Source organism: Acartia tonsa, chromosome 6 (assembly GCF_053477335.1).
Source record: "Acartia tonsa isolate MP-2025a chromosome 6, ASM5347733v1, whole genome shotgun sequence".
Taxonomy (NCBI): Eukaryota; Metazoa; Arthropoda; class Copepoda; order Calanoida; family Acartiidae; genus Acartia; species Acartia tonsa.
This window is the reverse complement of record NC_137265.1, coordinates 1576040-1594820: the sequence shown is the minus strand read 5'-3', so window position 1 is coordinate 1594820 and position 18781 is coordinate 1576040. Positions and strand designations below refer to the sequence as shown.

The following is an 18781-nucleotide window of genomic DNA, read 5'->3' as shown; positions in this document are numbered from 1 at the left end:
GTGGACAAACGCAGGAGTGTCAAAATTTTAATTTGATTAAATATTTCTATACAGATTAGGTTAGGTTAAGATATGAATGTACAAATAAGCCCCCCGCAGGGGTTAGGCATTTAAAAACCTAAAAGTTGGTCTAAAATAGGTTAGGTTAGGTTAAGTGTTCACTCCTGCGTTTGTCCACTCCGACGTTTGGGACTCCTGCGTTTGTCCTAGGACCATTTCCTTCTGTCTGTCCGTTTGTCTGTCTGTCCCTTAAGATATTGCTTTTTGTTTATCAACATAATTAGCCATTCTTGGTTATTTTCTGCAAAATTCTAATGTTACGGCAAAAATTTGGAAATATATTATCTCATCCACCCCAGGGGCGTCCAAGCTTTTTATTTTGGGGGGGGTAAAATTTTTTTAAGGGGGGGGTAATTCGGTTTTTGGGGGGGTAAAATGGCGCGCGAAGCGCGCCGCAAATTTTTTTTACCCCCCCCAAAATTTTTACCCCGGGGGTAAAATTTGCTTGGGGGGTAATTACCCCCCCTGAAATCTGTTGGCAGGGGTAAAATTTATTTACCCCCCCCCCCAAAATTTACCCCCGGGGTAAAATTTTTTGGGGGGGTAATTTAAATTTTATCAAAAATTCAGTATTAAAAATGCGCGCGAAGCGCGCAAAAATTTTTTTTGTTAGAGATTTTCTATTTTGGGGGGGGGTATTTACCCCCCAAAATTGTTTGGGGGGGGTAAATACCCCCTCTTAAATGGTTAGGGGTGCCTACGGCACCCCCAGGGTAGGGGTAAATTTTAAATGGGGGGGGGGGGGGGTAAAATGAAAAAAATTCGTTTGGGGGGGGTAATCGCCCCATTACCCCCCCCCTTGGACGCCTATGATCCACCCCCTCCCTAAATTAAAAAAAAATTAAATTACCCTCCCTATTGTGATTTTGTACTCGCCCTAAAATTTAAAGGATGGACGTCCTTGAAGGTATGTGTACTGTAGAACCCGTATTCCAAGGACAAATATACCCTAGTTATATAGTAGTAGTTGCTCTCAGGGATCTAAAGGGATAGGACAATGGAGTATAAATTATTCTACATCCTAAATGATGAAACCCCAAATTACTTCGTTTTCGGATTACAATTAATTACAATTAATACTCACCTTGATGAACCAACCAATCAAAATTCAATAAAAGTCACCAACGTTCTTTAGATTAGAACCACAAAATGGTATAATAAAACTTTGGGGACTATTGTAATAACCAGTTTATTGACTCTCCCTCCCTGAGTTGCTCTATAAAATGGTGGGACAGGCATGAGAAAAAAAAGTTAATCATGGGTCATCATGAACTAAGGATTCACAACGCGGGAGTTCCATCAAATCTGAAAATGAACGTGTTATTCTACTTTAATACTAATTATTAGCTTTTAGAATTATCATAAGTAATTTTCAATATTAGAATAGTTATTTCTTGCATAGTATTATAAACAGCTTTCCGTGGATATAAAAATGTACAATCATAAGATTAAAACCAGGCTAAAAAAATCTGGTTTTAATCTTATGATTGTACATTTTTATATTCGTAGAAAGCTGGATATAATACGATGCTAGACATAGTTTTTTCGTATGGATGAGAACCGGTTCTTATCCACTGGATTCGAATGAATACGAGAAAAATATTTAAATATTTTCTTTTTCACACAAATCAAATAATTTAAAATTACAAAAAAAGGCAATATTAAAAAGTGTTGTTTTTAGTAGAGAACTAAAGGGATAAGACCATGGCCGATAAATTAAAATGCATCATTAATGATGATACACATAATAACCCCTTCTATATGTTACAATTAGTTGTTGAAATGTTTGGACACTCAGATAAGTGAACCAACCAATCAAAATTCAATAAAAGTCCACAAGGTTAATGAGGCAACACGAATAAGAAAACATTATTATAATAAGACTTTGGGGACTAGTGTAATAAACTGCCCAATGTCCCCTCCCTCCCTGCTTTGCTTAACTCTCTCATAATCAAATGTTAAACAAGGATGACAACATCCATAAATGTTAAACTCTGAAACGGTAGGACAGACGAACATTAATTCTTATAGAGTGTCAGAAATGAATTTACAAAATAAAAATATGAACGTTTTGACAAAATTATACGTATATTTGTTGCTAAACTTATTAAATACAGATTTCTGTTTAAAGACATTCTGACATTTTTAGGACTTGATTATAGAGATGCTTTGCTTGAAATATTGTACCTTATTGTAATAGAAATCAGTACTCTAAAAATCAGATCAATAGGAGGATTAAAGCACATAAAATAATGTTATTAAAAAAGTTAAAAATCAACATGTTTAAAATGGACGTACATACATTCTGGTTATGATTATAGAGTTGCTATGCTTTCTAAATCGTATCTAACTACTGTAGGAATCATCATACATAGTTTGAAATCGATAGGACAATTCTAACTTGCCTAAATTAACGAAAAAGCTATCCGTTACGTACGGACCGACCCTAATTATAGAAAAGCTACGCTCTTAATATCCATTCCTATCTATTCGTTATTTTAAACTTACGTAATTGATGATCAACGGAATTGATGGCACATACGCACGGGTCGTCATGTACCAGTGATTCACATGCATGTAGTATGCTGTAGATAATAGATATACACAGTCTAGATGGTCATTTCCTGAGTTGGAATTGAACCAATAGCAACACAATATCATCCGATATCATTAATTGTTAGAAAGTGTAAATATTTGGAATGCCAAAGAGTAGTTCTTTTGGACCATGGAAGAAAACATATTAGTGGGTTTCGTCGCATTTTCACAGTTGCTTTTGATAGGTCATTTTAAGTGAGGTTAGGTAAGTGGCAATGATTGCCCCACAGGGTTAGGAAATTGGCCCCGCGGTGTTAGAGCCCCCCGCAGAGGCTATAAATAGGACAAAGGTTACTGAGAAAATACGACGAAACCCACTACTTCGTTTTATTTCCATGGTCTGTTTTTTCATTAATACAAGAAGTATCTTTTTGAAAGATAAGCTTTGATTGGGGATGATACATATCGCATAATTATTGCAACACTCGTATTAATGAAGGATTCATTATAAATGAAACTCTTCGTCAGTTAGAATGTTGTATCAGATTGAGGGTCTGGGGTAATAAATGTATTAGGCTGAGTTTAGCTAATCATGGTCGCATAAGTGAAAGTTGGTTTATTTTACTGCGTAATTATACAGTGTAGCTAATATTTATAAATAGCTAAATTTATCTGTTAAACCAAAATGACATTATATTGAAAATTTTGTTATTATGATCAGATATGACTTATCACCGATGTAATCATCAATTAATAAAACAATGTTTAAAACATAATGTCATCTTATTTTAAAGAACGTGTCCTAAGTTTTGTATTTTTTGTTGAACCCATTAGTGACGAGCTAACAAAGTTCAAAGTTTTGATTCACCGGGCTTCAAAAAATAGATTTTTTTCAATAATTACTCAACAGAATTCAAAAAGCAATGTGTCAAATTAAAGATCTTACAATTTTTGTTCATAATTGCAATTTTCTTCTCTTTTTTTTGTTGCGTTTAAGTATCTTAAAACAAATTAATTTTTTTTATAAAAAAAATTAAGATACTTTAAAAATAAGAGGTCTACAAAAAAAACGATTGCATATCTAAATTCGATGGATCATTTTACATCTACTACTTACTAAAAATACTGACTAGTTATTTTTTAAAAATCACAAAAGTTAGGACACGTTCTTTAAATATACTTTTTTGGCTATTGTTATAAATTATGCTTCTTTGTATAAACAAAAAAGTAGTTGGCTTTTATGGTTACTAAAACTCATCAAAAGTTTAAAATTACAACAAAATTTAAGTCTAAATAGCATAAAAGCTGCAGTGTCTAAACAAACTTAGCAATGCGGAAATAATTTAACCTTAAAAATACATCAAAACAACATCAGTAGTAAAATAAAAATGAAAATGCTACTAGAAACAGTGAAAAATAAATGGCGATTGAGACCCTTTAAAACAATCACCCCGTATCAACTGAGGTCATTTCTAGTGTTTCTACTGCTGGGCAGTTTGGGATTTCTTGTTGTGCAGCTACAAAATGAAGGTATAGTTATTTCTCGTATCGTATTATAAACGGCTTTCCGCGGATATAGAATGTACAATTATAAGATTAAAACTAGTTTTTTTAGCCCCGTGGTGCCGAAGGCACCGGCTAAAAAAACTAGTTTTAATCTTATGATTGTACATTTCTATATTCGTAGAAAACTGGATATAATACGATGCTAGACATAGTTTTTTCGTATTCATGAGAACCGGTTCCTATCCACCGGATTCAAATGAATACGAGAAAACTTTATTCCAGTATGGCTTCGAATCCGATTAATATCCGGTGGATTAGAACCGGTAATGCGCCATACTGGAAAAACATGTTTAGGATGAAATAATAGACAATTTTTCACGAATATTAAAAAAAAAATCCTATGATTAGTACCAGCTTTGTTAGTTCTGGCCTTTAGCCCCTCGGTGGATGCTGTGAGAATTGGTTTAAAAAATATGACGTAACAAAAAAAATTAGCCAATGAGAGGCCGTTATTGACCAATGGCGGCATGCGTAGTGGACTCTCATTGGCTAATTTTTTTTGTTACGTCATATTTTTTAAACCAATACTCACAGCATCCCTCGGTGCTACCAAAACTGGTTTTAATATAATTTTTTTCATTTCAATATCCACGGAAATATGTCTATAAAACGATGCAATAAATAAGTAATAATGAATTGCTGCACAGATAATTTTGGTTACTAGATAACATTAACATTGAAATGGTAGCACAGATGGCGTTCAAAATCTATTATAAATTTTCCGTTGATTAATCCCACGGGTTGGTGTGTGGACCAATTAAGCAACCATACTATCCTTTTTTTCAATTTTAAGCTCTGCAGTATTGCCTAATTCTTACCTAACCTAACCCAAAATAAGCATTATGTTCCATCAAGGTCCATTTTATGTGTTAAATTTTCTTTCATAGGAAATCCTTTTCCAGTATGGCTTCGACACCGATTAATATCCCGTGGGTAAGAACCGGTTCTCAGCCACACTGAAAAATCATGCATCGTATTGTATTAAATCCAGTTTTTCAGCATCTTGGGGCTAACAAAACTTGTTTTAATTTTACATTTTCATATACATTCCGCGGAATGCTATTTGTAATACGATGCAATGAATAACAATTCTATATCAAGTAGATTTTTAAACTTAAGCGTAAATCTTTTTTGTACTTAGATTTGATATCATCAAATTATGGCATTGATTGTGAGGAACTTCAAAGACTTGTAAAGGTGAGAACCATTTTAATAACAGCAAAGCTATTTCAAAAAATAGTTTGTATGTTTGTCTGTCTGTTTGTCTGTCTGTGTGTCTGTCTGTTTGTCTGTCTGTTTGTCTGTCTGTTTATCTGTCTGTTTGTCTGTCTGTTTGTCTGTCTGTCTGTTTGTCTGTTTGTCTGTCTGTCTGTTTGTCTGTCTGTTTGTCTGTCTGTCTGTTTGTTTGTCTGTCTGTTTGTCTGTCTGTTTGTCTGTCTGTTTGTCTGTCTGTCTTTCTGTCTGTTTGTCTGTCTGTTTATTTGTCTGTTTATCTGTCTGTTTGTCTGTCTGTTTGTCTGTCTGTTTGTCTGTCTGTTTGTCTGTCTGTCTTTCTGTCTGTTTGTCTGTCTGTTTGTCTGTCTGTTTGTCTGTCTGTTTGTGTGTCTGTTTGTGTGTCTGTTTGTCTGTCTGTATATGAGGCAAGGTAGGTGTAGGTAATACAAGTATGACTTCGAAACCGATTAATATCCGCGGAATTATAACCGGTTCTCAGCCATTCTGAATCCTGTATAGAATCGTTTAACAGGCAATTTTCCACAAATATTAAGATAACAATCATAAAGTAATACCAGTTTTGTTAGCCCGGGCCTTCAACACCTAACAAAATTGGTTTTAATTGTATAATTATAATTTTTATATCCTCGGAAAGCTGTCTATAATACGAAGCGATAAATAACTAATACCATACATTTTTTTTCATTCACAAGTACAACCAAACCGTAGACGTCCTTGATTTTTTTTTGTAAATCTCCTTATCGCACTAATAACCAATGCATAAAATTTAGAAAGCGTAGCAACTCTATATTTATAATTATTACTAAAAAGTCCATTCAAAACAATTCTTTTGCATGACATGATTTTCCTATTTTCCTGATTTTACAACAATGATTCCAAGGACAACAAGGTACAATATTATAGGCGAGGCATATCTATAATTAGGTCCTAAAAATGTAAATATGTCCTTAAATCGTATCCTTATTTTAAGTAATTTGCAACAAATTTATGTACAATTTTTTTAGACTTATATTCCGATTATTATGTTACTCTACAAGTGTGTTAATGTTCGTTTGTTCTTCTGGACTTCCACCGTCTGCTTTTGTATCTTGGCTTTTATGGATGTTGTCATCCTTATTTTATATTGCAGGCTGGATTACATACAGAAGCTAGAGACAAGTATAGAGATTTAGTGGTAACTTTTTTATTAATTACTAGCGGCTACGCCCCCTAGAGGCCTCTAGTGGCACTTTAAATGTTTTTTTTTGTTCCAATCTCTACCAATGTTGCGTTCAAGTCTCTCTTTAAGACTCTACGATACCTACCAATGTTTCGTTCAAGTGTCTCAATTATTTTTTTTTTAATTCGATTTTTCATGATTTCTCATGGGAGGGTGGTACTGGTGGTACCCTCCCCCAAAATAGTTATAAACCTTCCTGGGACCTATGAGAAGCTACCCTGTTAAGGAGAACCCGATTGGTTCATCGGTTAGCGAGATCTTTTGGTACAAACACACAGACACACAAACACACAAACATCCTGTTACTTTATTATAAGGATTTTGAATTTATCCCTTGTGTAATATTAACAAAATTTCTGTGCGCCAGTCTTTGTGAGTGTTTTTTTTTTTGTGTGTGTGTGTATGAGTGTAGCGAAGGATATGGCATGGTTCTCCTTTACAATGAAGCTTATCATAGGTCTAGAGAAGGATAAAAAAAAATTTCGCGTCTACGAAACAATTTTCCTCAACAAAAAAATATTTTTCTTCATAAAACCAAAAGTAAGGAGACTTCTCCCCCCCCCCCCTTCCCGAATAAAAAGTTGCGTGCACATTTTTTTGTAAGGGAGGTATGCATAGCACTCCCCAAAAAATCGAGGGGAGTGTAGTAGGGGGAGTATGGCTTTAAGGAAGCGCTGAAAACTGTCATTTGTGACGTCATAAAAATACGCCTAAAACGGAGGGACGAGAGAAGAAGTGGGAACGGAAATTCCTAAAACAAAAGATGGATAATAGACGTATTTTTATGACGTCACACATGACACTTTCCAGTGCTTCGCTTTAAGGTGAAAAAAGTTGTTTAAAACCAAAAATCATTTATGCTAGTCAAACATTGCATTAAAAATATTTGAAAGATAAAACCGGTGGAATTCTGATTTCTAATAGGCTTGGTATTGGTCATTGGTATGTTTTAGGTTAATAGTGGAAGTTAGGTCACAAATTTAATAATAATTTCAAGCCCTGAATGAATTTTTTTTTAAACAATCTAAAAATGATGAAATTATTTGTATTTTTAAGGTAGAACTGATAGCTTATGGAATGGAAGAATCTTTTGTTATAAAGAAAAGGTAAAACTTAATCCTTCATTTTATGAAATTCTAGCAGCTGAACACTTAGCATAAAGTGCAAGGAAAGGGTAGAAAAATAGCCTAAAACCATCAGGAGTAACTTTGATCTAAGAATGAAATAGCCTAAAATAACGCGTGACGTATGATAAGCTTCCCATAAAAGGAGAACCACCAAGAAAATAGCTTAAAACCACCACAGGACCAGTAGGTATGTTCCCTGAAGAGTAGAATCCAATCGTTTCAGTGGTTACCAAGATCTTAAAGGGCGGATAGACGAACGGACGGACAGGCATCAAGCTACTTTGTATTACATATACATATATTATATACTAGCGGCTTCACCCCTAGCCTCTAGGGGCTTTGCCCCAAGTGGTTCAATCGAACCAATTAAAATTTTAGATTTAAAAGAAAAATTAAAAAAAAAAAATTTTTTTGGGGGGGGTATTTTTTTATTTTTGGGGGAGTTGGAGGTGTCCCACCCCCCAAGAAAATAGTTATAAACCTTCCCGGGAACTATGAGAAGCTACCCTGTAAAGGAGAACCCGATCGGTTGAGCGGTTAGCGAGATCCTTCGCTACAAACAAACAGACAAACACACAAACACACAAACACACAAACAGACAGACATCGTTTTACTTTGTATTATAGATATAAACACAAGTTTTTTTTAACATTTTATTAATGGAAGACAATTGTTTCACTTCTAATTAGGTCATCAGTTCCAATTAAGATGTATAAAATAAGAGTTAAAAAATATATGTCTTTGCATTTTGATTTTTTTGTTAACTAATCACTAAACCTTCATATAGCTACCCTTTTGGTTTGAGGCTTTTTATAAAAGATGGTCTAAGAGCGGTTTTAGGCTATTTTACTCTTTTGGGTATTTTTCGTTAACAGTCCATTGTTTGTCTTACTTAGGGTTTCTAAAGGGAAAAGACAATGGCCGAAAAACTGGTGTACAGCCCCAATCACGAAACACAAAATTATCCCTTCTGTAGATTACAATTAAGTGGTTGAAACGTTTGGACACTCAACTTAATGAATAACCAATCAAAATTCACTTAAGTCTTCAAAGTTGCTAATACTACAAATAAGAAAACATTATTACAAAACCTTGGGGACTAGTGTAATAAACAAACCAATGTCTCCTTCCTCCCTGGGTCTTACTACATTTAAGAACTTTGATACTTATGGATGATGTAATCCTTGTTATTTTTAGGCCACTTTTGAATTGTTTGGAGGCTGATGACCCCTATTTAGCACGTAAGTACAAACTATATTTGTAGTATAAATAAACTAGCGGCTTCGCCCCTAGCCTCTAGGGGCTTTGCCTCAAGATAGTGGCACTTTAAATGTTTTTTTTACGAACCCCAATCTGTCCCACTTTGAGAAAGACGATTCCAGTGACGTCATATACGTTTAGGGAAGGGGGGAAGAAAATCTTTCCCTTTTCTCCCATCTCTTTTGAAGAGATTTTCTTCCCCCCTTCTCTTTTCCTTTCCCGAAACGTATATGACGTCACTGGAATCGTCTTTCTCAAGGTGGGACAGATTAGGGTTCGTCTTTTTTTATTTTATTTTTTTTTTTATTTCAAACTATATTATACATTTTAACAGATTGTGTCAGATTTTTTCTATGTTGCGTTGAAGTCTCTAGGAATAAAATAATTAGATTTTTTGTGATTTTTCTTGGTAGGGTGGTGTTACCCTCCCTCAAAATAGTTATAAACCTTCCCGGGGCCTATGAAAAGCTACCCTGTTAAGGAGAACTATATCGATTCAGCGGTTAGCGAGATTCTTCGGTACAAAAAAACAGACAGATGTCTGTCTGTATATCCATCTGTACATCTGTATATTCGTCTATATGTCTGTAAGTCCATCGGTATGTAATATTAATGAAGTTTTACTTACTTATTGCTAAATAGCCCCAAGAATTTAAGAAATTATGCATGTGACTGTTTGTTAAAGGAAGTTTTGTTGTATGATATAAAAGATTATATTGCCGGATATCTAGCAAGATAGTTTTAATATCCGGTATCCGACCGGATATTGAAAACTGCCGGATATCCGACCCAACCCTAGCCTAAATATTTGGAAAAGATTCCTTGTACCAGTGAGAATTAAGTATACAATTTACTTTGTCAGTCAGTCTGTCAGACATACTTCAGTTTCATCCAGGGAGTAAGGGAGGGGACAATGGATCGAATATTCAATTTTTAGGAGTCTTGGACTTTGGGTACTGGCTTAAAGGGAATGTGCAAGAATTTAGCAGTTTCTGACTGAGTTTGGGTACTAGCGCAAGAAATGCCGCTACTCGTTGTGTTAGTTTTTAATATAGCAGACAGAGAGTTGTTTAAATATAAAAGTTAAGAATACACGGCCTTAATCTGGATTTCATGGCCTTTCTTTAAAAACTCTTAAATTGAATTAATTGCCCATTGTCCCCTCCCTTACTCCCTGAGTTTCATCCCTGATATTTTGGATGTTGTCATCCTTGTTTTGTTTTAGACGTAATTGCTAGAGATATGTTGCACCCTCCTGCCCCTAAAAGCAAACATTATGCTGTCAAAGATGACCAAAATCTAGGTAAGCTTTTTCCAGTATAGCTTCTAAACCGATCCTAAGTTTAACCAGTTTTTTAGCCATTGCATTTTAGTGTACATTTTATACCCGCGGAAAGCTGTTTATAATATGATCCGAGAAATAACTATTCTATTATAATTTAAAATTTTCTAGATTTTACAAAGCACCACCAAGCCAAAGATGTTATAGATATGGTTTTCAAGAATGCTAAAAAGGTAAACAAAGTGCACACAAATATTTTTATAGGAATGTGCCGCATAATTTTTTGGCATGATACTGGATACCGGATATCCGGCTAATTTATAATGTCGGATGTCCGGTATTTGTCTGGATATTGAAAATGGCTCGATATAAATCAGCCGGATATCCGATATCTTGATAGTATAAATATCCGGCATTCGGCCAGATATTGAAAATGCTCGGATATCCGGCCAAACCGGATATTTGACCCAACCCTAATTTTTTACACAAATCCTCGATCCAAAATTGAGACAGACAACAGAAGGGGTGTATTTTTATTGTCAGGGGGCTGATGCACCCCCGATGGTGTTTAATCACCAAAAAAAATCTAAAAATGTGTCCCTGAATTGGTTAGTTAATTTTGAACACCACCCTAAAGTTTTAAAGTGATGTGACTTTTATATCCTGACAACCCCCTTGGGAAGCATGAGGGGGGTATCCCCCTTTATTTTCTCAGGAGTCAGGGGGTGGATCCACCCCCATTCTGCACACCTCTGGGTGAATTATTTAGAATAAAGCTTGATTTTGGGAAAAAATTGGACAATTAGAAATTATAAAGGATTTAAAGGCACAGGACAATGGTCGATATATTGATGTAATTACCCAATGATTATACACAAAATTATCCCTTCTGTAGATTACAATTAAGTGGTTGAAACGTTTGGACACTCAACTTAATGAAGAAACCAACCAAAATTCAATTACAGTCCCCAAAGTTGTCGAGTCAACGAATAAGGAAACGTTATTATAAAACTTTGGGGACTAGTATAATAAACAGCCCAATATCCTATCCCTCCCTGAAAATATTACGTTATAATATCTATTTTTTCAGAATGGCTTCTTCGTGGAGGCTGGAGCCGCAGATTGTGAATTTTCAGAGACACTGCCCCTGGAAAGATTATACAATTGGACTGGGGTCCTGATTGAGGCGGTACCACGCTTCTTTAAAGAATGTACAGAGGTATGTAAATGTGATAGTTAATTAGATAGACAAAAAGACATTCCTATGGAACCCTGGTTAAAGGAAGCCCGCAAGAAGTACATATCGATCTACCTGCTGAAAGACTGCCACAAGTAGACCCCCTAAATTTGAAGACTTTAGCTTTAGTAACAAAAAAGTTGTAAGCATTTTTTAATGACATTTTATGTACAAAATGAGAATTTTGAAAGATTTTCATTGCTCATGTTACAATTAAAATAACCATTTTTATAGTCAAAATCATTTTAAAAAATAAGTTTAACTTATGTTGTACCGAGCAAGAGTACTGAGCTGGATCTTTAAATTGTTTAAGTGGTGCACCAGATCGGGGTGATCCAGATCACCCCGATGTGGCGCGGCAATGCCACTCGTTGAGTGCCAGTACCGCGCCACTGGGCGCGCTGATTCGCCCATTCCATTTTGATTTAAAGATTGAAATCTAATAATATCTAGGTGCGCCGAACTGGATCGCCCTGATTCAGCGCACCACAAAATGATTTAAAGATCCAGCTCTTTAGTATTTTCAGCCATTCAGAAGGCTAAATCAGCTCAACAACCAATCACAGCTGAGCTTGTTTTAGTTTCATTTGTTTTAGTAGTTAAAGCGTTTTATTTCTTGCAGGCTTCCTTTAATAGACAGAAAGGGAGGGAACATTTGGTCCCAAAGTTTTGTAATCCTATTCGTTGGCTCCACAACTTTTAATACTTTGGGGGCTTTTATTGAATTTTAATTGGTTTGTGCATTAACTTGAACGTCCCAATGTTTCAACCAAGGGCAATTTTGTGTATCATCATTGGGGTTGAACATCAATTTATCGACCTTTATCTCTTTAGATCACTTTAAATAGATGAACAACTATTAAAAAAATAAATGCCCCAAGGGAAGAGTTACAAATAGCCCATGCCCCCTCTATTCATGTATTTTGATATAAGTCCAGCCTTTAGATGCTATTAGTGTAATAAAGGAAATAGATAGATAGTTAGCATTAGACATTTTAGGATAGAGAGACATCATGTTATTTATAGTACAAAGTAGAACGATGTCTGTCTGTCTGTCCGTCCGTATGTCCGTCCGTCTGAAGCTTAAGATCTCAGTAACCACTGAACCGATTGAGCTCTACTCTTCAAGGAATATACCTAATGGTCCTGTGATGGTTTTAAGCTATTTTCTTGGGGGGTGGGACACCCCTAACCCCCAAAAAATGGAAAATACCCCCCCCCCAAAAAAAAAAAAAAATTTGTTTGTTTTTTTAAATCTAAGTAACACAAAAATAGGTTGATCAAACCTCTTGGGGTAAAGCCACTAGAGGCTAGGGGCGAAGCCGCTAGTTTTATTATAAAGATACATTTTCAAGGTGAACAGAAAAGCGTATTTATTGAACAACTGTTTGGGAACTGAAGCTCGACCACATTTCGCAAAGTTCAATTTGCACAGGTAACTTATCTCTGAGAGACAGATCTATAGTACAGATGTATATACAGACAGCTACCTCCCTTCATTTTTCAAAGACCTCTTTCGTCTGCTGCTAAAGTGTTTTCTGCTACTTGGCTGTGTAATATAAGCGATATTATTGGTTGATTTTCAATGACCCAATAGAAAGGTTGCACTAGACAATTGGCTGTTTTATAAAATTTATCAAAAAGTTTTCTTATTTGTTGGCTTATGAGTTTTGATTAATTAAGTGGAGTGTTCGAACGTTTCAACCACAATTTTAAACTTTGTGTAGTATCGGTCATTGTTTTACCCATTTAAATCCCTGTATATTATTAATTATTAGGGTTTTGCCGTAAATCCGGCCAATTTCAATATCCGGTCGGATACCGGACATTGAAACTATCCGGATACCGGATATCCGGCTGATATTTAATGCCAGATCTCCGGTTATCCGGCCGGATATCCGGTAATTTGCCAGATATCGAACGTTGGCCAGTTACCGCAATTTGCTTATTTGCTGATTATGGACCGAGGGTATAACTATTTTTATTTTTCAGCACTGGAGTTGTTAATAATATTAGTTCTACTTCTATGGGTGGTTTTGACACTGGTTACGAGGGAGCAAACAACACTGCTACAGTAAGTTAAATTTATCTGGCCTCAGGGATCTAAAGGGATAAGACAATGGCTGATAAATGGATGTACATTCCACTCATGATACATAAAATTACCCCTTCTGTAGATTACAATTGATGGTAGTAACGTTTGGACACTCAACTTTACAAACCCACGAATCAAAATTCGCTAGAAGTCCCCAAAGATTTATAATAACGTATAAGCAAACTTAAAGAAATCATTGTCCATGATTAAAAAAGATCACTTTTCAACGTATAAATTATTTCATTGCAACAAAAGAAAATGCTTTTCCTGTAAGAAATAAAAATGTGTTTACCAATTTCTGTAACTGTATAATAGTTATTTAGTCAATTCACCTAATTATTGATCTGTTTTTTTATTAAATTTGTGTAAATATCTTTATAATATACAATGTTTTTCGTAGCGAAGCTACTCTTTAATTCGAAATCTCCGTTCGTCCGTCTGTCATTGATCTTGAATTGTACATTATATATTCGCGGAAAGCTGTTTATAATACGATGCTATAAATACTAATTACGTAACATTCTCAAACATCAGTAGTACATTGAAAACTACTGCTCTTTCAATATCCATTCGTCCACCTGACCAATACTTAAATTTAGTTACAATGCCTGCCGCTGCAGTCTATTCTGGCTGCCCTAGACAATCCTACAGTGAATCTGTTTGTCCTGGACATTGAGGGCTTCGAACTGGCAGTACTCAGAGCTATAAATTGGGATAAGGTGGACATAGAGGTAGGGAAATTTTTAGTTGAGAAGCTACTCTGTATCTCAATTAGTCTGTCCGTCTGTCCGTTAGTCAGTAACTATATAAAACAATTATGTTTTAGGCAGCTATTTATTTTTTTGCGCTGATATTTTAGTTACAATTCTCCTTACTAAGAAGTAAGAGTACAACTAATATTTTATTTTATTAACTTATTTATTAATATTTTGTTTTAGAAACCTTAAAATAATTTGATTTTGCAAATAAATTGAATAATACTTGTTAGGTTTTATCAGTAGAAGTAGACTTGGCTGGTCTATTCCAGAAAGGTAATGATTTCTTTAATAACATGGATGACAATATCCTTAAAAGCAAAGCTCTGAAATAGTTGGACAAACGAACATTAACACTTCTTGTAGAGTGTCAGAACTGAATAAGCCGAATATAAGTATATTCCTAAATCGTAGCTAACTGTTATAGGAATCATCATGCAAAGTTTGAAATCGATGTGATAATTCTAACATGTCTAAATTAACGAAAAGAGCTAACCGTTACGGATGTACTGACGGACCGACTCTAGTTCTGCCGGGTTAATCTAATTTTATTTATTAAAGGAAATGCTCTTATCTATAATACAAAGTAGCTTGATGTCTGACCATCTGTCTGTCTGTCTGTTCATTTGGAGCTTTATTTATATGTAACTGCTGAACCGAATGGGCTCTACTCTTCAGAGAATATACCTACTGGTTCTGTGGTGGTTTCAAGCTATTTTCTTAGGGGGTGGGACAACCCCAACCCCCCAAAATAAACAAAATTACTGATAGACTGTATGCTCATAAGCTGGGATCTAAAGGGATAAGATAATGGCCGATAAATTGATGTCCAATGATGACACACAAAATTACCACTTCTGTAGATTAGAATTAGTCGTTGAAACGTTTGGACACTCAACCTAATAAACCAACAAATCAAATTCATTACAAGTCTCCAAAGTTGTTATGCCAAAGAATAAGAAAATGTTATTTAAAACTTTGGAGACTAGTTTAATAAACAGTAAGTGCAGTCAATAATTTTTTTTTTTGGTGGAATATTAGTGCAGCTACTGTAAAAAAGGTAGTTAAATAATAATTAGTTTATGAAAAAGTAATTTTATGGTAAAAGATCCATCTGAATCACATTTGAAGTTAAAAAATTTGCTTAGAGTAAAATTTTCGTTTCGAAGACGACATTATTATGTTTATAATAACGCAGCATTTATAACAACTTTAAAATCATCGTTACGCAACAACCAGTGGACCGATTTTACATTGGTCAACGGATTTGAATTTATTATGACCAGAACTATTTTTTTGTCACTAAATCGGCCAAGGAATAGCCGGCTACGGTATTTTTAAACTTTACTTCTATTTTATGCAATTATTATCATGTCTACAACTTTAAAATCATCGTTACGCGACAACCAGTGGACCGATTTTAGATTGGTCAATGGATTTGAATTTATTACAACCAGGACTATTTTTTTGCCATCTTAGACGACTAAATCGGCCGAGGAATAGCCGAATACGATATTTTTAAACTTAACTTGAAGAAAATGTGGGCCGATTATTTTAATCGGCCGAATCCGGCCGAAGTCGGCCGATTTCCGGCCGGCCGATAACGAAAACAGCTTGCTAATACTGTTCCAATTTGGTTACACTTTTAAGGGAAGGTTTATAAATATCTTAGGGTTGGTTTTAGGCTTTGTTCCTGACCTCCATCAGACTCCCCAATAGGATAAGGATCAAACAACTAATATTCTAATATTATAGCTTCTAAAATCCTTATTTCTGAACCGATTTTACAAAAATAAAGATCTCGCAGCACAGTTATGGGACCTGGAAAACGATTAAAGCAATCGTTATATGCGTGGATTGAATCATAACAAAGATATTAAAGACCGCATGAAGATTTAGGGTTGGCAGAGTTATAAAATTTCAAATAAATTTCAGATCAAGGATATAAACTTTTCAGATAATTGGCAATTAAAATCCTTATTTGTATCATAAAAGGTAATAGCTGCACTATCATTCCAAATGTTATAGCCATTTTAGAGAATATTGACTGCACTTAATAAACAGCCCATTGTCTCCTTCCTTCCTGGCGTATAAGTATACTAGCGGCTTCGCCCCTAGCCTCTAGAGGCTTTGCCCCAAGAGGTTTGATCAAACTAATTTTTCGTGTTTTAGTTTTTAAAGAAAAAATTTTTTTTTTTAATTTTTGGGGGGGGGGATTTTTTTTTAACCTAGTAATAGTGTCTAACTTTTTATCTTTGTGACGTAACAAAAATCCATCTCTTTTTTAAGGGTTTCCTTTCCCACCTCCCCTCTCATCCTTCGATTTTTGTTACATCACAAAGATAAAAAGTTAGACAATATTACTATACTAGTTTGATCAAACTAATTTTTCGTGTTTTAGTTTTTAAAGAAAAAATTTTTTTTTTTAATTTTTTTTGGGGGGGGGGATTTTTTTTTAACCTAGTAATAGTGTCTAACTTTTTATCTTTGTGACGTAACAAAAATCCATCTCTTTTTTAAGGGTTTCCTTTCCCACCTCCCCTCTCATCCTTCGATTTTTGTTACGTCACAAAGATAAAAAGTTAGACATATATTACTATACTAGTTTCTTTTTTTTGGGGGGGGGGGTAATTTCAGTTTTTGGGGGGTTAGGGGTGTCCCAACCCCCAAGAAAAAATAGTTATAAACCTTCCCAGGACCTATGAGAAGCTACCCTGTAAAGGAGAACCCGATCGGTTCAGCGGTTAGCGAGATCCTTCGCTACAAACAAACAGACAGACAGACAAACAGACAGACAGACAGACATCGTTCTACTTTGTATTATAGATGAGGGGAATCTGCAGAGAGAACGAGACAAAAAAATCAGACGTATATGTTCAATAACAGCCGAGATATTTTTAACATTTTAATATGATTTTCTCGTATTCATTCGAATCCGGTGGATAGAAACTGGTTCTCATCCTTACGAAAAAACTATGTCTAGCATCGTATTATATCCAGCTTTCTACGAATATAAAAATGTACAATCATAAGATTAAAACTAGTTTTTTTAGTCTAAAAAAAACTGGTTTTAATCTTATAATTGTAAATTCTTTATCCGCGGAAAGCCGTTTATAATACGATGAAAGAAATAACTATTATTATATTTTAGACTCTTCAGTAGAAATTATAAGAGATTTTATGAAGAGCAAAGGTTACACAAGGTATAGCTTTTTTTGTTTAAAACAATTTTAAAAACGAAGTAGCGGGTTTCGTCGTATTTTCACAATAGTTTTTCTCCAATTTTTTGCCCTTGCAGGGGCCTCTAACCTTACGGTGCCAATTTCCTATCATTAACATTTACCTAACCTAAAATAACATATCAAAAGTTATTGTGAAAATACGTGTTATAACCCCCCGCATGAATTAGGAATAAAGAAAACTAGGATGGCAACATCTATTAAAGCGAAGCTCTGAAACGGTGGGACAAACGGACAATAATACTTGTATAGTGACAGAACTTAATAATCAGAATATAAATGTTTAAGAGTCGAAGCAAAATTGTAAGTAAATTTGTTGAAAAACTGCTTGATACAGAATAATGTTTATGGGCATACTTACATTTTTAGGACTTGATTTTAGAGATGCTTCGCTTATAACAATGTACGTTGTTGTCCTAGGAATCAGTATTTCAAAAATCAGACCAATCGGATAATTTTATCACATAAAAATTTGTTGTTAAAAAAGTAGAAAAAGCAACATGTTTAAAATGGATGTACGGACTTTCTGGTAACGATTATAGAGTTGCTCCACTTTCTAACTCGTACCTAACTCCTATAGGAATCATCATGCAATATTTGAAATCGATAGGACAAGTCTAACATGCCTAAATTAACGAAAAAAGCTATCCGTTACGGACGGACGGACGTACAGACCGACCCTAAATTTTAGAAAAGCTTCGCTTTTAAAAACTACCCACCTCTCTAGTATTGTTAATAATGAATGTTAAAAATATGGGACGGATGGTGTTTTTGTGATTGCATGAAACTTTGAGGGTAAGCACCATAAGTTTATCTTTTTCAGATTCGCGCATAGAGACGACATGAACATGCTGACTGGTAAAGCACAAAATGATCTTTATGTTAGAAATGATATTGTTAAGAAATATAACGTTGTTCAATTGTAAATAAATCTTATTATATTCCAACTATTTTACATATGTTCTGTACAGATTAACACAATTTCAAAGAGGAGAGAGAGAGAGAGGGGGAGAGAGAGAGAGATAGAGAGGGGGGAACAATGATTTTTATCAACGTATTCTTATTCGTTGGCTTAACAACTTTGGGGACTTTTGCTGAATTTTGATTGGTTGGTTTATTAAGTTATGTGTTTAAACATTTAAACCAAAAACTTTAATCTACAGAAAAGG

General features: G+C 34.8%; 1 protein-coding gene across 1 annotated transcript; it reads left to right on the top strand.

Annotated features, from left to right (window-relative positions):
* Positions 1-3964: 3964 nt before the first annotated feature.
* On the top strand, positions 3965-18559 carry LOC145323220 (uncharacterized). The gene is made up of 14 exons (XM_080165667.1): positions 3965-4125; positions 5303-5358; positions 6527-6571; positions 7673-7722; positions 8942-8985; positions 10230-10307; positions 10458-10519; positions 11377-11505; positions 12879-12958; positions 13516-13597; positions 14218-14349; positions 14607-14649; positions 17525-17576; positions 18436-18559. The coding sequence occupies exons 1-14, from the start codon at positions 3984-3986 to the stop codon at positions 18536-18538; spliced, it is 1098 nt and encodes a 365-aa protein (XP_080021793.1). The 5' UTR covers positions 3965-3983; the 3' UTR covers positions 18539-18559.
* The last annotated feature ends 222 nt before the right edge of the window (positions 18560-18781 follow it).

What these genes read in the sequence shown, in the direction of transcription:
- LOC145323220 (XM_080165667.1), top strand. Translation starts at nt 3,984, where the DNA reads ATGAAAATGCTACTAGAAACAGTGAAAAATAAATGGCGATTGAGACCC. An exon ending in TGATGACCCCTATTTAGCAC is followed by an intron (nt 8,986 to 10,229) that starts GTAAGTACAAAC and finishes GTTTTGTTTTAG; the next exon opens with ACGTAATTGCTAGAGATATG. An exon ending in GAGCAAACAACACTGCTACA is followed by an intron (nt 13,598 to 14,217) that starts GTAAGTTAAATT and finishes ACTTAAATTTAG; the next exon opens with TTACAATGCCTGCCGCTGCA.